Raw genomic sequence first — 20,677 nt, 5'->3', positions numbered from 1 at the left:
TAATGATTTAAGTGCCTTTAGGTTCCTCGGCAGTTGACGGCTTATATTTGTACACTAAATGCTTAAGTGTACCCCATAGAAAATTATCTAGGGGAGTTAAGTCGGTGCTACTTGGAGGTCAGGCGTAACTACCATTCTCCAAAATCCATTCTCTATAGTGCGCATTTAAATAGGTGCTAGTTTCTTGACTTTCGTGATAAGGAGCGCCATCCTGCTGTCAAATTAAATTTCGTCGTTCCCTTTCAGGCACTTCATTTTCAACAAAGTGATGAATAATATTGAAAAGCTCTAAGTAGCGTTGGGAATTTACATTGTGATAAAAAAATACTGCACCTATTATTCCGAACCATACTTTGACAGAACTTGCTCTTCACCTTTCAAAATATGACAACGTCTATCTTCTCTTTCTTCAAGGTTCCATATATTCTAAAGTGTTGGTACATTTTTTTTTCTCCTTAAAAGCCAGGCTCCTGTTTTTATTGTTCGATACGTAACTTCCAAAAATTTGAAAATTTCCAGATCGGGTAAGTAATAATTTTAAAAAAATTAATCCGAAAGTTGCCCGGCGCATCCGCCAAAACCTCAAGCAACCGCACGGACGGAAGTAAAACTTTGCTCGCAGATCAAGGGCTTGTTTTTTTTTTTAACAATACATAAAAAATACACGAAATACATACAATACAATAAAAATATTCGAAACGCGGCTTCTCGTAGTCGGGATCGGGGGTCAGCGAGGTATCGCCTGAAACAAAAACAACAGTTAAGACGCCGGGAAATTGTCATCGGCCGTACGTGTCTCACACGAACGAGACGCTAAAAATCCGCGCCGAATATCTTTTTGCACCCGACTTTCCGGATGTACAGGAATCCGCGTTTACATTTCGGCACGTAGAGAAGGTGCGCCTTTTTGGTGGTCGCATCCGGCGACAGAAATTGCCCGTAAGTGATAAAATCGGCACCCACCTCGAGCCAAGGACGCAGGCACAGCATCGCGACTAGAAAGATGGCGACCGAGTTCATTTCAGGTAAATTTTGAATTGAGGGGAACGAGATTAGACGGTGTCGCGTCGAAACGTTTAGATAAACCTGTTAGCCGAATAACTAAGCGTACGGGGCGGCCCAAAAACATCTCAATCAAATCAAATCAAATAACCTCAATTTTGTTATTTCAGCCTCGTATATTATAAATTTTTTGAATTATGTAACCAACTTTTGCCTAACATACTCGAAAATCAATGGAGCCGTTATTAAAAAAAAAAACAGAACAAAAAACGTTACTGTTACTTCGAATCAAGTTTTGGTTGGTTTCATTTGCAAGAATAGCCAATTCACTATCCAAGCCTACTGACACCCTGTATATGAAATTTATAGGTGACAATATTAGAAGAAACAATGATATTTTTTCAAATATCTCGCGCCCCCTGTATAATGGACGAAAACTCAAAATACAAAAATTGTAGCTCTCGACGCAGTTCACGGAATTATTTCCCACGTTTCCCAGTCCATGAATGTTCCCGATAGAGCAAACAGTTTACGAGAAAATATAAAACTATGCAGTGCGCCGTGACAGTCAATGACGTCGTCGCGTTCGTCGAAAACCGCCTGCAGATTTTTAGTCTATTAGATTTGCGTCCCTAAGTGAAAATCCCTGTATATAATCGAAAAAATTGTCGAAATAAAATTTATACCGATGGGCTAATTAGTTTGCGAGCAAACTATTTTTATGGCAGCAAAAATAACCCAAAAATTTTTTTTAAAAAAATCCAGTTTCTACATTCTGGATGTGGGCACGGACTTTCAGCTCTCTGCCAAATTTGAAGTCAATATCTGCAAACTTGAGACACCTATTACAATTTCTAATATGGCACCGAATCTGAAGCGTATTTTTTTCAAAGTAATTCCCGATTCAAAAATCCAAGAACAGAGAACAGACGCAGAGTCGTTCTGTATCAACGGCAACGTTGCCATATTTTTGGTTTTTTCCCTAAGCTACCATACATTCTTATTTTAAATGGATAGCTTGTCACGTACCCTAAACCCGAATTCGATCAATAAACTAGAATTCAATTTATGAATGGCATAATTAATGACTTTGGCGAGTTGATAAACTTAAATAATACTAAAAACTATGTAAAAACGATGAAAAAATGTACCTATTCTACCTTTTAGGGCAAACTACCTTTGAAATCATCCGAAAGCGTCCCTACACTCTCCGGGAAAGACTCGCACTTGGTTTTTGGGGCAGTTCTGTTTGGCCTTGAAGATGTTGGCCTTTCTCAAATCCTCCGGGTGATTCCGGTTCAAAAACTGTTCGTACGGCATCCAGGCACCTGTCACTACGTACGCGAGACAATGTCCGACGAAGAACACCAGGAACCATTTCATGGTAGTTTGATTTTTAACGGCATGGCTTAACAGAACGCGAGGTGTTTCCGTGCCTATCGCCAATATCGACGGCGCACGTTGGGCGCCATTTTTTTTGTCAACTGGCTCGGTAAATATTTGATAACCGACGCCTGATAACCGATATTTACGATAAATACCTACCTAGTTTCGTCACCGCCATACGAACGCCTTCCGGTTTGGTTCTCGATGAATTTTTTTTTGATGGTGCACCCGTAAATCATTTACTGTTTGTACCCTTGTATACGGGTGAGTTTTCTAAATGGATGTCAATGAGTAATTGGGCGATTCTTGAGCCAAATTTGAAAGTGAAACTTACAAATAATAAATAAATAAATAATATTTAAGCAATAAATAAATAAAATATATATAACCATAAATAAATGACAATATACGCAAAATAATGTATATAAGTAATTTCTTCCACACCATCAATATGGCGCACACTAGTAGTGTTTTGGATGAAAAAATATGGAGTGACTTGAATTTTAGAATAGAATAAACTAGAATTTATCTCATTATGCCGTTTTCTAATTGAAACAAATGCCCTAAACCTTCATACGAACATATGTCCTAAACAACTTAACTTTTGAGATGGTAAAGTGGTAAGTGAGTAAATAAATATGGTAAGGTTGTAAAATTTTCAAAAATAAAATACATTTCTTTTATATCTGCAAAACCACTTTCGATATTTTAATGAAATTTGGCACACAGTCACTACGTATCAAGAGGCATTACTTAGTGTGCTACAATTTTATTTTAAACACACCAGTGGCGGGCCTACGGAATTTCGCCTCTCTGTACCTAGTTGATTTAACTTAAAATATAAATTATAAAGATTAATAAATAATATTTTTGTACTGCCGTCTGTAAAATACCTAATTGCCCACCGATCTAGCGTGCGGGAAGCGTCACTTTACCACGTCAGTTTCGTTTCCCACGAACGGACATTTCCGTCATTTTACCGCACGGATTTGGGAGCAATCGGATGTTTTCGGAGATATTCATGTCAGTCAATGTAATCGTGTTGTTTAGCGCAAATGTATCCAAAAATTAACAGTTGTAGTAAAAGTATAGTATGCAACACGTTCGAATAACTTTTCAACTCACTCGTTTATTAAAACTCGCTCCGCTCGTGTCAAATAAACGCGTGAGTCAAATGCCGTTTACCACACTTGTTGCATAATATACTATTATGTAATGAATAAATAAAATATATATAACTATAATTACTTTTTTATATGTATATATATATATATATATATATATATATATATATATATATATATATATATATATATATATATATATATATATATATATATATATATATATATATATATATATATATATATATATATATATATATATATATATATATATATATATATATATATATATATATATATATATATATATATATATATATATATATATATATATATATATATATATATATATATATATAAATATATATATATATATATATATATATATATATATATATATATATATATATATATATATATATATATATACAGGGTTGTTCACTTAAAACTCCGCACGCCAATAAGTTCACAACGAAAAGAAATATTTAATTTATGTAAAAAGTAGTCAAAGTGTGGGGTCAAGTAGATATTTCCTAAAGTTTAAAAAATTCGACGCCTGCAAAGAGCTGGGCGTCGCGACGCGTCGAAAGATTATTCGATTGCAGAGACTTTGGAAATACGCGCATACAAAAGTACATATTATTTAAAAACTTTTTTGTTATTTACTCAAACTTATTTACTTTACCCGTTTCTAAGTTATACCGATTTAAAGTAAACAGTTCTTGATTAATAAAAAATGTGGTTAACGCTTATTTTTACAAGTATAAGTGCAATTACAAACAATAGATTTCAACTATTTTAGTATGATTTTATTTATTATTTTTTATCGATTTAGTTCTGATAACATGATAAATAAATGAAAAAACAGTAAAATACCTACAAGTTAATTACCAAAATTATTATTGCAATTAACTACATAATAAGACATTTCAAAAATTTTGTTCAAAATTATGTCCATCTGCTCGAACACAACTATCAAAAACTTTTAACAGATGAGCTTGGGTCACTTGTAGGAGAGTCCTCCTTGTGATAGCGGCACACGCTGCACTAATTTTGTTAATGAGATCAGCCATATCTTCGATAGGTTTTTCATAGATAACGTTTTTTAGGTAGCCCCAAAGAAAATAATCTGGTGGTGTAATGTCCGGGGACCTCGCCGGCCACCTTACCGGTCCATTAGTACCAAACCATCTATTGGGATATTCTCGGTTCAAATACCTCGTTACTATTTGGGCATTATGTGCATGCGCTCCATCCTGCTGTAGCCACATATTCATTCTAGTGTCAAGAGGCACTTCTTCTAATAGTTCCGGAAGTGTAGTTTGAAGATATCTTAAATAGCGATCTGCATTTAAAGTTCCTTCGTAAAAGTAAGGTCCAATAAGGAATCCATTTAATATGCCGTACCAAACATTGATACTAAAAATTCGTTGGTTACCTCTTTCTGTAATCCAACGAGGATGGTTTTCGGACCAAAAACGACAGTTGTGTCTATTAACGATTCCATTATTTTGAAATCGACTTTCGTCGTTCCATAAAATTTTCGAGAGAAAATTTGCATCTTGGCTATACAAATCGGACAATGTCGCTAAGAAATACATTCTTCTAGCATAATCGCCTGGTTCTAGTTTATGAACTAGTTTACTTTTGTACGGGTGAAAAGAGTTTCTATGTAGAATTCTCCACGAAGAACTTATGGTAACACCGGTATTTTCTTTTATCTCTGATAGGGATATCTTGGGGTTATTATCAGCAGTATTTTCATCATTTGTAGCCGTCCTGTTCCTATCTCTTTTAGGTTTTATGAAGCTGCCATATTCTCTTAAGTTTTTACATAAACTTGAAAAGGTTTTTGCATCGGGGACTCTTCTATGCGGATAACGCCGTGCGTAAACTCTTTTTGCTTCTCTACAATTGCATCTGCATTCTCCACACACCAGTAACATGTCTACTTTTTCCTCATTGCTAAATTGCACCATTTTCACATAATAATTCTTAGTTTTTTTTAAACCGAACAAATTTGGATATTTCTTGTGACAAAATGTGACAATTTTTTAATACAGCAATAACAACTTACGTTTGTAATTGCACTTAAAACAACTGCGATAACAATGGTTGCCATAGTAACTAACATTCATGGCATACTTGTAAAAATAAGCGTTATTCACATTTTTTATTAATCAAGAAATGTTTACTTTAAATCGGTATAACTTAGAAACGGGTAAAGTAAATAAGTTTGAGTAAATAACAAAAAAGTTTTTAAATAATATGTACTTTTGTATGCGCGTATTTCCAAAGTCGCTGCAATCGAATAATTTTTCGACGCGTCGCGACGCCCAGCTCTTTGCAGGCGTCGAATTTTTTAAACTTTAGGAAATATCTACTTGACCCCACACTTTTACTACTTTTTACATAAATTAAATATTTCTTTTCGTTTTGGACTTATTGGCGTGCGGAGTTTTAAGTGAAAAACCCTGTATATATATATATATATATATATATATATATATATATATATATATATATATATATATATATATATATATATATATATATATATAGTATAAAAAATGTATTGGTCTTGGCATAAAAACTGTAAAAACCACTAAAGTTCAACGGTATGTAAACTTTCTGAAGGAAACTTAAATCATAAATGTCACTTTGCTTACGGACTAGTCCACTAGATTTTAATCGTAGCTTATCGCATAACATTTTTCTGTGTGTTAGTTTTTGGCTACTTTTTTTTTTAATAAAAATAGTGTATTTTTCAACTTGTTGTTAGGATGCTATGTTATTTCATTAAAACTGTAAAAGCAAAAAATAACAGTCTTCTAATATAATTTTTTCTGAAGGACAAAGGTTGCCAACTAAAAACTAAATATTTTGTTTTAGATAGACATCAAGAAAAGGTTCTCGACTTATAGTTAACCAAAACATTATTCGCCCATAAGCGCCGCCGATTTCCTAAAACATTTGCATTCGCTCGATCTCTGAAAATTTGTTAGTCAATCGCATGGTTTTCAATTGAAAATAAAAACCGGAAACGGCTTTTTTTTTAAAGCGAAAACAGTACATTGTAACAATAATTTTTATTTCAAGGGGAATCGGTGGCGTAGCATCAATGTCTGCCAAAACAGACAGGTGAAATTTCGTGCGCCCGCCACTGGTGTATTTTAACAAGATCTTACACTATACAATGGCACTTGATACATACAACTTTACTTTTATGTTCGTATGAAGTTTTCTTTTTAAAGTCGCCCCCTTGATTCTCGATATTCGATTAGAAAACATTTGAGCATTTTAGGCAAGCTTTTTTTACTTATTTATTGTTAAGTCGAAAGAGAAAACAAATTTTTGCAATTCCCGACGGACAGGACGCAGATTTCTCCCTGGGGAGTAAAAATTTCCATTTCCTCCAAAACACTAGTTCCTGCATGGCGTTGTTTTATTAATCGACCCGATTAATAAAACAACGCCCTGTATATTGACTATTAAAACGCTTGTGATAGTTGACGAGATTTTTCGCACAAAATAAATAATTTTCCCCGAAAGTTTATTGTATGTGAAATTAATCGCGCTTATCTACGACTTTATTTGCATTCACGTGGAATGAGAGTGTCGGCGTATTTTTTGTGCATCTTGGTGCTGTTCGTTCCGGCGATCTCGGGGGCGGTATCGTTCCAAGAATGGTACCGGAAGGTTTTCGGAGCTTCTAGCGCGGGTAGGGAGGCAGATGTTGCGAGTTTGAGGTGTATCCTTTGCTCTACCGGATGCAAATCGGGTTACGTTATGGTCAAAGGGAAATGTATGCAATACGTTTAGCCAGTCATAGGTAAGCCACACGCGTATAAAGAAATAGCGTTTTCTACCAAATATTCTAGAAATATAGAGTGAAACTCTGTATTACGAACAAAATTTATTGTACTGTTAGGTCTCCATACAAAGTCATCTATTAATCCACTCACTCTCTATACCGAAAGAAGAAAGGGCACGTCAGGTATAGTCTGTTCATAGACATAAGAAAGTGACCAATTGCTTTTGAATGGGATTATCCAAGGGTGGTCATTAAGATTAAGATTATTACCTACGGCATTTAAATTCAGGTAAAATTTTGGTCCGTAATAGAAAATAATTTTATACCTACCTGTGTTTAATATTCTTTGGTTCGGTATACTACTTAGTTTAAGTTTATTAGTAATCATTCTTATTTCGTGTGTAATAGAGCGTGTGTTGAATCGTGTGCGAATTATGCAAAATATGTGCGAGTCTAGTGTATCTCAGGAGATGCTCCCGCCCAAATGTAGAAAACACTATTCTATTCAAACTAAGAAAGTTATAAACAATGTTTAATTGATTCTCACTGAACGTGCTGGTTCCGTAATTCGTATCAGTTTCTTATATCTATGAACAGTCTTTAACAAAGTACGTTGCTTTAATTCGTTAGATAGAACGGGGAGAAAAGAAAAGTGATCTGGGACGTCGATACGGACTTCGCCGTCGACTGTATCCACGATTTAGAAGTGCAAAGAAAAAATCATTCCGGCTGAAACGGCAGGCAGTTCTAGTAAAAAACTAAGAAAGCCAACAGTGGTTCCAACAGCAACGTCTTACCTCTGGACCTATCGTAAAACTATCGATTTCAAGGCTCCATAAGGATGGTTGAAGAAAGTTCAGAGACATGGTATAAATTATGGACAGTTAAGTGGCGAAGCAAGTGATGTCGACAGAAACGTCACTAACGAATGGCTGGAGAAGACGTGGCCAAAACTAGCAGAAAAGTACCCTGCTGACGACATTTTTAATGCTGACGAAACTGGTATTTTTTTACAAAATGACCCCAGATAAAGAGAGAGAGAAAAAAGAAAACAGCCGATGGACCAGAGAGTAATAAAAAGCCTTAAGAGTCGATACAGATAAAACATTTTATTGGAAATGATCGACTCCGAAGACAAATTTTCTATTAATATGCTAGATGCAGTCAACTGTATTAGCAAAGCTTGAAAAAAGATGACAGCAGAAACAATTCAACACTCCTATCATCATGCGGGACTTATTACCGAGACAGAATGCGAACAGGAATTGGAAGATGATCAGCCACTAAGCAAGTGAAGAAAGCAGTTTCAAACAACCATTACGTGTACAAGTGAGTAGTTGCAAGATTTTATGGGGCAGATCAGGATTTGCCTACAACAGCAGACTTGACAGAGGGAGCCATATTACAACAAGCAAGAAAGGGTGAGGAAGAGCACCAAGACGAAGAAGAAGTTGATCTGGGACCACCAACGACCATTCAACAAGCCCTATATTCAGTTAAGTTGCTGACTTTGACGATCGGTTAATTTAGATCAGTCTGTATAATATTAATGTTAATCGAAAGCAGGCTATTTATATAGATTACGGCTTTCACAGGACGCTTATAATGTTTTAACGATTATATAAGGTTCTATTGCGATTGATTTAAACGTCAAGACCGTTCGTACTTCTCGGAAAGATTTGGGTTAAGAGGTATTATCTCAAGTCGTGTACTAACCACGGTATAAATTCCTAATCTTTTGAAATAATATTTATACCTGACGTACACGGAGAAGTCAAAATGCTCGGACAGTTTCCGATGGCTGTCGTTATTTTAGTGGGTGTCTGTGCGGTGGTCGTGAACTGCGACTGGATGGAATACGAAAGGTTTTTAAGTCCCGCGGAGGACGTCAGGGGCGCTAACATAGTCAAGACTAAGCCCAAATGCGGTAAAAACAAAGTCAGGGTGTTTAACGGTGAATGCAAGACCGTGATAAAATGGTACGTGGTAACTTTTATCAATAAATAGATAAAAAATAAATGTATTGGGGATTTATCGTGCCGCCACGATTCGAAAACTGAATAATTAAACTTATGTGTGGTATAGTCCAGCACTCCATAAATCAAGAACTTTAACAATTCAAAAGAGGGCCCCCTATTATTGCAAATTGCCGATAATTAAAAATCTGTGTTTTAGATGTCAGTTTCTTTTACATGATGATATAGCCCATATACACAGCTAGAACATTTGTATTCAAGGTTTTTAAGTATTGTACAGCGTGTTTGCGATATTCCGTGCAATATTAAAAAACATGATGAGTGCCCCAAATTTGCAGCTACAGACTTCAGACTTGGGAGAGAAGTAGAAGTCTGGACCCGCATTTAGACTCTTTAAATTGGGTGCAATCAATTAACGCAAAGTTTTTTTTTTTGGTTATTTTGTCATCCAGAAAAACATATATTCCTCCAAAACCGTTCATCCGATTGGAAAAAATTGACATTCATACTAAGGAGATCCAGGGCTATAGCCTCTATTTCAAACGTTGTTGGACTAATATACAGTGTCGTTGTTTGTGGGCAAAAAATTTTAATAGATCCACCGCTTTTGTGGGTGAATTATTAGCGATAAATTAAAAAACTTTTAAAGATGTGACAATTTGATATGAACAGTATCGTAAACTGTGTCGAGAGAGAGTTTAAGGTTTCGTCTATAATACGGGGGGCGCGAGATATTTGAAAAAATATCCTTTTAAATTGCAATTACCAGTACAAATTTTAGTATTTACCCAAGTTTCCGTAACTTTGAAGTTCGGCGAGATGTGAAGGACACAGGGTGCATTCATAATTAAATTACATCGATTTTGCGAAAGTTCCAAAGTGAATTGAAAGAGGTCATTAAAAGAAAAAGATAAATAATAAGTTCTATTTACTGGTATTAGTTGTTGGTTTTATATTGAATTTAAGTAATTACTGTTTTTAAAAAACCAACATTTTTGCAAAGATCTGTTTTTCCGTAAAAAAATTGAAATGTTTCTCAAAAACTAATCGAAATTTTGTATGCGATGTGATGACAAAAATACTCAAAATCAACAGAATAATTAGAATTTTGTACAGATAAAAGACACAATTTTCTTTCCGGAAAGTTCAAAAAACATATATTTATCAATTGTTTCTATAACTGGTATTCTTGAATTATTATTATTTTATTTATTTTTTGTTATAATGACAGATAAGATTTTTGCACATTTCTATGTAAGAATCAATAAATAAAAAAAAAATGTTACAATCTCTTTTTCCTGTTTCACTTATATTTATTCAAATAGGTCTGTGGTCCATGATATACGTTGTTAAAGATTGAGTTTTTTTAATAATTATTTGCCGACTGTTCCCTGGTATTAATTTTAGTTGGATCTCGTTAATGCAACTACTAATACGCTACTAAAATAAATATATCTTCTTTTTAAATAAGGTTTTTATTGGTTTATTGAGTATAAAGGCCTCGTTTATGACAGACCAGACAACTCATGACAGTTTATCGTGTGATGGACTATAACTTAGTGCGCATTACTAAACTACGCACTTTTACTTCTAACGACACTTAATCCTATCGCATATCGGATTTCCACAAATCGGTGAACCCGTAAGTCGGCTCTAAAAATAACGATGAGACAAAACCCTAGGCGGGATGCGTGACAAATTCGTTTTCGACGCGTGTGTTAGATCTCTGGTAGTACAACAATATCCGACCACATCCTATTCGCATCTAATAGTAAGTACATTTACTGTGTGTTTTTGGAATTGTTTCCAAGTCGAAATATTAGTTTGTAACTGCTGTTAGATTGGTTGATTTCGTTAAATATAATCGGTTGGCACGACCGACTTTTTTGACAGTCGACATTATTCTGGAGTTTCAGTTTGTTTTGAATAATAATACAGCAGTTTTTTCCTGAGTTTTCTACGGAATTGAATCGAATTTTTTACTTGCGATTAAATATTATTTAATCGTGTATTGTTATTCGCAGACGCAAGTGATAAATTTGTATGGGTATTAGCTTCCCGCACGAAGAAGGGATCGACATGAAAGTACTGAAATATAACTCGTGTGTCTATAAAAAAAAAGAAAAACCCCCGGAGTGGATTAGTTGTGAAGAGACAGAACGTGGGAAAAGATTGTCGACGTGGAAAGCTGATAACTGCCAATACAGAAATTTTGCGCAGTGATATTAACTTTAAAGTTCAGTGACAAATATTTGCTTTTTGTATATATATTTTATCGTGGGGCCGAGGAAATAAAGGAAGGAATGGAATTCTGCGGCAACATGGACCGAAAAATTATAGTGGTAGATGTAGCGGCATAAAAAAGGGAGACCCCGATAACGTTGAATCGGAGACTACACAAGGAATTGATAGAAGAGTGAAGGTGAGGACGAAGGCAACGATATTTTGCATACCAATAAGGCTTCAACGAGCCAACGTGACCCATTTCAATCCATAAACCATTAAATTTTCCACTTGTTACAAGCCATTTTGCAAGACACGAAGAGTTTCGCCAGCATTTCGGATGTCTGATAATTTAGTTTTTGGCAAATTTAAAATGAAGATAGAAGGTTGATATGTGTTATTATTATGTTTAGGTTTTTTATGTTTATAAATAGAACAGTTTATTCCCAAACTTTCAAGTTTGTCGACTTTCATGTTTTTTTTTTTCCGACATCCTATGAATGTACCTGCGCGGTCCCGCTTCAGAAAAACTACCAGGCAAATCCAAAAAAAAACTTTATTTCTCGTTCTCTACCCCCAAAGATCACCGACCATCGAACACACACGTCCTCGGCCGCCCTGCCTCTGGCGTTGAACCGTAAAACTAATAGGAAGCACAACGCGACAATGGTTTACTTTCACTTCGGCACGTTAGATGGCGCGAGTAGTTAAGGTTTTAAAAACGAAATCGTATTAAAAATGATGCAAGATTACCATCTCATGCAGCGATTTGAATCCCGTCGAATGATACGGGACGAATTTTAAAAAGTAAGAAGCGATAATATAAACTCGGCCACGTGATTGACGTAATCAAATCGGAATGGGATCTAGTAGCAGAGCGCAATTGGAGAGAACATGTCAATGGTGACTTTAGAGTGCAGTTTATATCCTTTAACGATAGCGACAGCACAATTTGGTTGGTTTGTTTTTATTATTTATGTAAAACAATACAATCTATAATAAATTAATGCTGGTAAAAATTGTAATAATTGTAAAATTCATTCGATCTTTCGTAACGTTTATGGTGGGACGTGGGATTTTTTTTTATTCTAAAACAACCGGTCTATAGCGTCGGCTTTGAACTCGATTAGAAATACCGGTACAAAGTGGAACAACCGTAGTCGCCAAAAATGAGTCGCGTTTACGTTTTCGTCATCGTACTGCTCTCCTTGGTCGTTATCGCCGCGCCCGTTTTCGTCGAATATGAAACGCACCTAAATAATCGAACTGCGAGGCCGAAGGAGGGCCAACTATTCTGGACGTCTAAGTGCAAGCTCGGCTACGTTAACGTCGGAAATATGGGTTGCAAAAAAATCTTCGGAGCGTGACGGAAAGGTTAGTTTATACTGTGCGCGGCGTACCCACGGATAAAGGAATGAGTTAGACGTTTAAGTTAAATCGAAGAAGAAGAAATTTATTGCAGCTTCCGCCACAACCGCTTGTTGCATTTCGTTTCGTAAGGGCCCCTTTGTTAAGAGAGAGCTTACATTTAGTTGTCTGTGCCATGTTGTGGGTCTGTGCTTGCGCGGTTGGGTTGTGCTTGGGGTGTGTGTGCTTGTATATAAAATATTGAAAATAATAACTATTGAATGCTTATTTTAAAATGTAATTCTTGGAAAAAATTTCATTAATAATAAATATAAAAATTTAACATCTTTGGTCCGGATCCACTGACTCACGAAACACAGGAGAAACAAAAAAAAATCCTTTCACCGACGCTGGAGGAATCTAGAAGTTAGCAAAAATTAACATTGTTTGGCTTAACATAGAAATATGGCCATTTAGAATGCATTTTTTGCTTGTCTTGAACAATATGTGGAATTTTAGAATGGTAGAGAATTTACTGCATTTTGGTAGAACTACTAAAAGGATGTCGAACTTCCATTGCCTTTATTTTTAACTTACACCTTTTTTAACATTTCGGACAATTGTATCACTACCCGTTATCAAGTGTAAATTAAACTTGATTCTAAGGCTACAAGGTTTATATACTAGGCGAGGGCGCCCATCGATGACGGGGTCGGGTGTAGTCAAGCGTGAAGTTGTTCATCTAGAACGCCAGCATTGGTGCGCCTTATTAAAGGTTGCCAAATTGTTGGTATATCCACGCCAATATATGATTCTTCGCATTCACAGGGTATCTGGTAGATACACTCTTTCTCTTGAGTCGTTTCAGGATTTGTTTTTGTGAGTAAACTTCTTAATGTTGATCCAGATTTAAATACAGTTTTAACGTGATATTGTTTAGCTATTCGCCTAATCTTTAAGTGTAAGTTAAAAATAATGGCAATGGAAGACATCTTTTAGTATTTTTACTGCATTTTATTGTATAGTAACAGCAATTTACCTGTTCAATTATCTAAACAAAATTATCCAAATACTCAACTACCACAACAACCAACAACTCTCTAGGAAACTTTCTGACCCAACAGTGAAAGAAAATTTAAGAAAAAAATTTGGGCTGGCTTCAAAATCCTAAAAAATATTTCAGAGGTTGTTATAGGTTGTTTTTTCCACTTTTAAAGGTACGTTTAGAGATAAAAGACACAATTTTCTTTTTTGTTTTTAGAAATTTGCAAATTGTTTGTTAATTTACGAATCGTGTATTGTTCAAGTTGCTATTATCTGAATCTATTGTCGGTATTGTTGAATTATTAATTATATTATAATATAATCGCAAAGAATACTCTATGACTGTAAGATTTTAAGTTTTGCAATTTACTACGTAAGTATCAATGTGTGTATCTACGAATAAAAAACTTTTGTTATGATTTGTTTTGTTTTATTTACGTTTATTTACATAGGTCTGTGGTGTCGGTGAAAAATTGAAGAAATGGTTTAGTTTTAAACAAATAGTTCTGGCTTTATTTAGAATAGCATTTCGGGCACGTGGCTTTTAGACTAATTAAAGTGAAGTGAAGAAAATGTCCGAAGAACGTGTTTGTCACATTTTAAATCATAACGGCGTGACCATCCTCCGCGCTCACCAGATCTAGCCCCAAGCGACTTTTTCTAGTGAGGATGCAATCACCGTGAACAATTATTTTGCAGAGAAAAACGCAATGTGTAATTTTAGAAAAAATTGTCTCGTTGGAAACTTTTTAAGTGGACCTCGTACTATGAAAATTGTACGCATTGTGCATAGGATTCTCCTTTACGCTTCTGTTTTTCGTTTCAGATACTACTCGGGTGTTAAGAAATCAAACCAAGGACAAATTTAATCATCTCATGGATCTAGCGAAAGCTGCCGAATTATCAACATATTTTAAGTGCTACGAATTTGTTGACGTATCTGTAAGAATTGTCTGAAATGTTAGAATCTTTGTCAAGTAAAACGTTTTCGTATTATGGCGTGAGATTTTGTCACCAACTCTTACCGTACTACTCACCTGTTTGTTTTCAACCGGTGGTGTCCTTGGTCGAGGTAGCATTAAACTCGCGTAGGGAGAACGGTTCCAGGCAAGTTCCTTTGTGGGTACGTACGGTGCCCTTCGGGCATGACGATGGGACGTCCATAAACCTCCTGCCTTTGGGCGTAACTGCGAGGGACATGGGAAAAACGAAAGCTTTCAAATATCGGCAAAGTTCTGGAGGAGTACTACAACGCTATCGTCCTATGTCCTTAATGTCCTTAATGATCGGTAGACGCTCTCCGATTTACAAACCAAGATTACCCCTTCGACCTATTGTCAGCATCATGGGTTCCCCAACATATTCTTTAGCAAAATATTTAGTTTCCACCAAAACCCTTTGCAGGGAAAAGTGACAGTTTCGCACTCAATTCCTTTCACTTCATGGAACAATTAAAAAGCATTACATTAGATACACAAGATATTCTAGTTTCGACGTAGAATCCCTATTTACCAAAGATATTGATGTCTTAGATCAATTTAATATTATACCCACCTAAATGAAAAATGACACACAATGAAAAAGATGGCGCATCATCTCAATGATAAAAAAAGACTTTGGATAGGTAAGCAATGGCCTGCCGATAGCCCCGACCTGAATCCTCGTGACATTTTTTTTGTGGGGATAATACGCCTGTGATAAGAAAAAGACTTAATATCGTTTTACAGGATCTAAACAGAGAAAACTCTGATTTTATCACCTCCTCTATTAATATTGTCCGATGTATAGAAAATCTAAAAAAAAATCTAGGTTATGTGGAAAATGTTTAGCATTAATTATTAATATTTTTATTGTTTGAATAATATGCTTTTATTACTTGGCGTTTTTCTTCCTCTGTATAACCTTACGGTGCATATCTTTAGTTTTGATTAGTTGCTAAAAATAATATCGCCGTCATTTTGACAGCTTGCGATCGTAGTTTGTTTTTTCTGACATTTGCATAAGATAATATAGCAAAAATGTTCATTTAATTCTAAAGAACTTTTCTTAGTGCCGTTTGACAGTTTCAATTAAGCGCCGAAGAAGCCAACACCAGCCTGTAATTAGTATTACACTAACCTTCTTTTCCGGTAGAATTTTCCCTGTCGCTTCCGTAGTTTATCTCTGTAGTTACCTCGACTCCGTTGACTATTTGTATGCGGATGGGTTCGATTTTCCTGCTAGGATCGTGAACTATCGTCCTGCTGATGGTGCTGTTGTAAACTTTCTCGTCTACGTAAGTCTTGGATATGTTCGTCGGCACGCTGGTGAAGTTCTTAGTGTCGGAATTAATGCTGACTTTGTAACGTCTAGGCTGAGAGTGTCTTGCGTAAAAAGAATCGCCACGATCGGGTAAACCTAGCACTTGACGCTGGTACTCCGGCGATACGTCTATTATCTCGGCTCGGACGTTACTCGGGGCCATGTTTTGTGCCGGATAACCATACCGATAAGGCCAAGATGGCGGTCCGGGGTTGTATCCTTGCGGCAGCCTGTACGGTTGATTCAAAACCTAAATTATTAAACATTTTTTAAACACAGAAAGGGAAATTAGTACAGGACGGAAACTTCTAACTAACTAACAGAAAGTTTACAGAGTTATCTTGTTCCGTCTCTATAGTAAATTTTATGCGGTTATGTATCGAGTTAATATGGTTCAAAAAGGACTGTAGTTGTCTTTAGGTTCCAGTGAAACAAGCAAAAACATCATCTACGTATCTATACCACCGGAGGAGGTTTATGTATGATATTTTCTAAATGGTCCGTGAAAATTTCTGCAAGTAGTGGACTAAGTGGGTTTCCCATAACCAAACATTCCTTAGAGATGTAAATCTGTCCATTAAATTCCAATTCTTGTTTTATGATAGGGTTAACTTGTCTCTGCGTGAGAATATTGTCTATTATGTTTGTTACGTCAATTGGTGGAATGCTAGGAAATAAGTTTTGAACGTCAAATGAAACTACAATTCTTAGGTCTTTAACCTTGTTAATTAGTTCGAATGAATTTTTGATAGCATATCTAGGCTTAAAGGAAGTATTATGTTCTAAAATTTTAATTAATCTTGTTGAAAATTTAACTGATTGTGCTGTTACAAAAGAAACTACAGGCCTTATTGGCATTTGCTGTTTGCGTAATTTAATTAAAGAATATAACTTGGCAGGTTGAGGGTTCATGATTATTAGTTGGTATTTATCCTTGTCATTATAAAGTAAGGAATCGGTAATTACTGTTTTGATTTGTTTTTGATATAATTCGGTGGGATCATACAATATACTATATATATATATTATATATATATATATATATATATATATATATATATATATATATATATATATATATATATATATATATGTATATATATATATATATATATATATATATATATATATATATATATATATATATATATATATATATATATAAAGCGAAGGACAGTAACGGGGCTACTGGTAACACACAAACAAACTGTTAATTATTGGGATCACCCCAACTTCGATGGATAGCCGTAAAGGGAGCAATAAAAGATGTTGAAGCTCAAAGCAAAGTGGCAATTTATTGTAATATCTAGCTTTCGCCCATGGATACAGGCTTCATCAGGACACTAAGTCATATAGAGAACAAAAAAAAAACACTTCATCAGAGTTAACAATCTAACCAAAAAATAGTGAAAAAAACTTACACAACACGCCTCTTTCAACCTCTTCATATAGAGAGATGACATTGGTATATAAAATAAAGTGTTTCGCCCGCTCTAACTATCAACATAACACTCGATGGATGAAATTTATGGAAAAAATTTACAATTGTAAAAAAAATATTAACATCCACCACAACGTTACAAAACAATCCCACTAACATAAAACGTTAAGGTCAATAAAATATCCGGATTGATAAAATTTTAAAAGATGAAAAAAAAGGCCGATTTGTTACAACTGACACTCCGTATTGTCGAGAAAAGGAAAACTAAATGTGCGGGAACTTATTAACAATTCGCAATAACCTAAAAAAGCCACAACCAAAAAACCAGTCAATGATACCAACTGTACAGCCAACCATAACATATGTAAAACACCAAACAAGGGAGGGAATTTTAAACAAGAATTCTTTCAAATATGCACCCATTGTACACTATTTATATAACTATGTTTACATTATTGAAGTTAACGTTAAGGGTAATTAGAAACAATCCTTTAGGACGGGGAGAAAGAAACAAAGAAAGGAAACTGTTTTTTAAACATTAATAGCAACAAATTTAGCAACCCACTACAACCTGACCGTATCAAAAAACTCTGGTAGCTTATGCTTCGCAGTACGACTCTGATTAAGAAGATAGGTGTAGATGCTACTAAGACCCTCAACATCCTTCTTTCTGTTGAGGCTATTACTACAACAGTTAATATAACACATCTCTAAAAACTTACGTTTGAAGAGGTTCTTTTCACTCTTTAATACTACCGCTTCATCGTACATGACACTATGTCCGGTATCATTGACATGAGCACTTAAACTAGTAATATTTGGTTTTAACTTACAATCACTTTTATGAAGTGTTAGCCGTTTTTTTAACTTCTGTGAAGTATGACCAATGTAAATTAAATTGCAAGAGCAACGTCTGACTTATGTAACGATGGGGTAATGTCTTTAAGATTGGAATAGAAAGATTTGAGGGGTCTTAAGTTGTAATTGGCAATTTTTATATTAGTATCTTTAAAGATCCTAATCAGAGCCGGGGACAATCTATCTATATACTGTAGTTTGCCAAAACTAGGCAACTCATTATTAACATTAAGCTGTGGTTGTAAAGCATTAGGCAGGTCTGTAGTGGCACTATTACAGGAGAGAATTTTATTTATTAACGATGGTGGGTATTTATTATTAATTAGTAGGTTCCTTAATAACATTAAGTTCTTATTTAACAGACTATGGTGACAAATTTTTTTTATACGATCAATCAATGCTACAATCAAATTGATCTTTTGTTTTTTAGGGTGATACGATGTGAAAGGAATGTATCTACCGGAACTAGTAACTTTTCTATGCCAATCAAGAATAACTAAATTTTCACTAGTGCGAATGACCTTTGTGTCAAGGAAAGGGACTGAACGATCTGTCTCCGTCTCCACCGTGAAAGTGAGATCGGAATGAAAGGAATTGAAAATTTCAAGTGTGGATTCGATGAGGTTAAATGGAACTGCTGTTAATAAATCATCCACATATTGATATATGAAGGGGAATTCAAAACTAACTCTGTGTATCACATAATAAAGTAATTTGTTCATAACAATCTCAGCAATCACAGGGGAGGCCGCACCCCCCATATATATATATATATATATATATATATATATATATATATATATATATATATATATATATATATATATATATATATATATATATATATATATATATATATATATATATATATATATATATATATTGGATTCGATGAGGTTAAGTGGAACTGCTGTTAATAAATCATCCACATATTGATATATGAAGGGGAATTCAAAACTAACTCTGTGTATCACATAATAAAGTAATTTGTTCATAACAATCTCAGCAATCACAGGGGAGGCCGCACCCCCCATATATATATATATATATATATATATATATATATATATATATATATATATATATATATATATATATATATATATATATATATATATATATATATATATATATGGATTCGATGAGGTTAAGTGGAACTGCTGTTAATAAATCATCCACATATTGATATATGAAGGGGAATTCAAAACTAACTCTGTGTATCACATAATAAAGTAATTTGTTCATAACAATCTCAGCAATCACAGGGGAGGCCGCACCCCCCATATATATATATATATATATATATATATATATATATATATATATATATATATATATATATATATATATATATATATATATATATATATATATATATATATATATATATATATATATATATATATATATATATATATATATATATATATATATATATATATATATATATATATATATATATATATATATATATATATATATATATATATATATATATATATATATATATATGATGACACTATATTCCGGGATATCATCCGTTCGCTCGTTGAACTCCGACTGGAATCCTGAATCCGACTGGAATCCTGCAAATCTTGCATATATATATATATATATATATATATATAAATCTTGCATATATATATATATATATATGGATTAAGAAAGTGTTTGGTTTTTGTAATATATTCTAGAAAATGGGTAGCAATGATTGATTTTACCATAGACATATGTGAAAGATCATTGAATTTACTGCTAGTATTAAGCTGCCATAAAGCATTAAACACTGTGAAAATCTGGCCATTTTTTGTTCTAATTTAATTTGTGTTAATTGGATTTTCATCAAGTAAAAGCCACCTCAGTCCGATAAAATTTATCATACTAATAAGGCACGTCTAACTAACTAATACGTCTTCTATCGCGCCCGATAACATGCATCCCAACTTACCGCCAATAAAGGATTATAATTCTGGGCCGGCGCGTAGGGGTAGGGTTGGGAATTTATTCCGTAGGGGTCGTATCCATACGACTGACAAGACGCTACCCCGATGCATACCAAGAGGACGAAATCCGTTAAATATGCACACATTCTGCTCGAGTTGGTCAAGTTGTGAGGCAATAAGCTTCGCCACTTTTATCTTTATCCTCGTGACCTTTGCTC

The 20,677-nt window shown here is 34.5% G+C and overlaps 1 protein-coding gene across 2 annotated transcripts; it reads right to left on the bottom strand.

The window, feature by feature from the left end:
* Positions 1–598: 598 nt before the first annotated feature.
* Positions 599–20,633, bottom strand: LOC132705495 (uncharacterized). Of its 2 annotated transcripts, none has more exons than XM_060676097.1 (4): positions 20,465–20,633; positions 16,035–16,467; positions 14,954–15,103; positions 599–742 (listed from the first exon to the last, which is right to left on the bottom strand). In XM_060676097.1, the coding sequence occupies exons 1-3, from the start codon at positions 20,603–20,605 to the stop codon at positions 14,964–14,966; spliced, it is 714 nt and encodes a 237-aa protein (XP_060532080.1). In that variant the 5' UTR covers positions 20,606–20,633; the 3' UTR covers positions 599–742; positions 14,954–14,963. The 2 variants fall into 2 exon arrangements, with proteins under 2 accessions (XP_060532080.1, XP_060532081.1); XM_060676098.1 differs by lacking the exon at positions 599–742 and adding an exon at positions 12,911–13,292.
* Positions 20,634–20,677: the final 44 nt, after the last annotated feature.

Source organism: Cylas formicarius, unplaced genomic scaffold (assembly GCF_029955315.1).
Source record: "Cylas formicarius isolate icCylForm1 unplaced genomic scaffold, icCylForm1.1 PGA_scaffold_7__23_contigs__length_41026272, whole genome shotgun sequence".
NCBI lineage: Eukaryota > Metazoa > Arthropoda > Insecta > Coleoptera > Brentidae > Cylas > Cylas formicarius.
The sequence above is the reverse complement of the archived record's forward strand: the minus strand, read 5'-3'. Positions and strand labels throughout refer to the sequence as shown.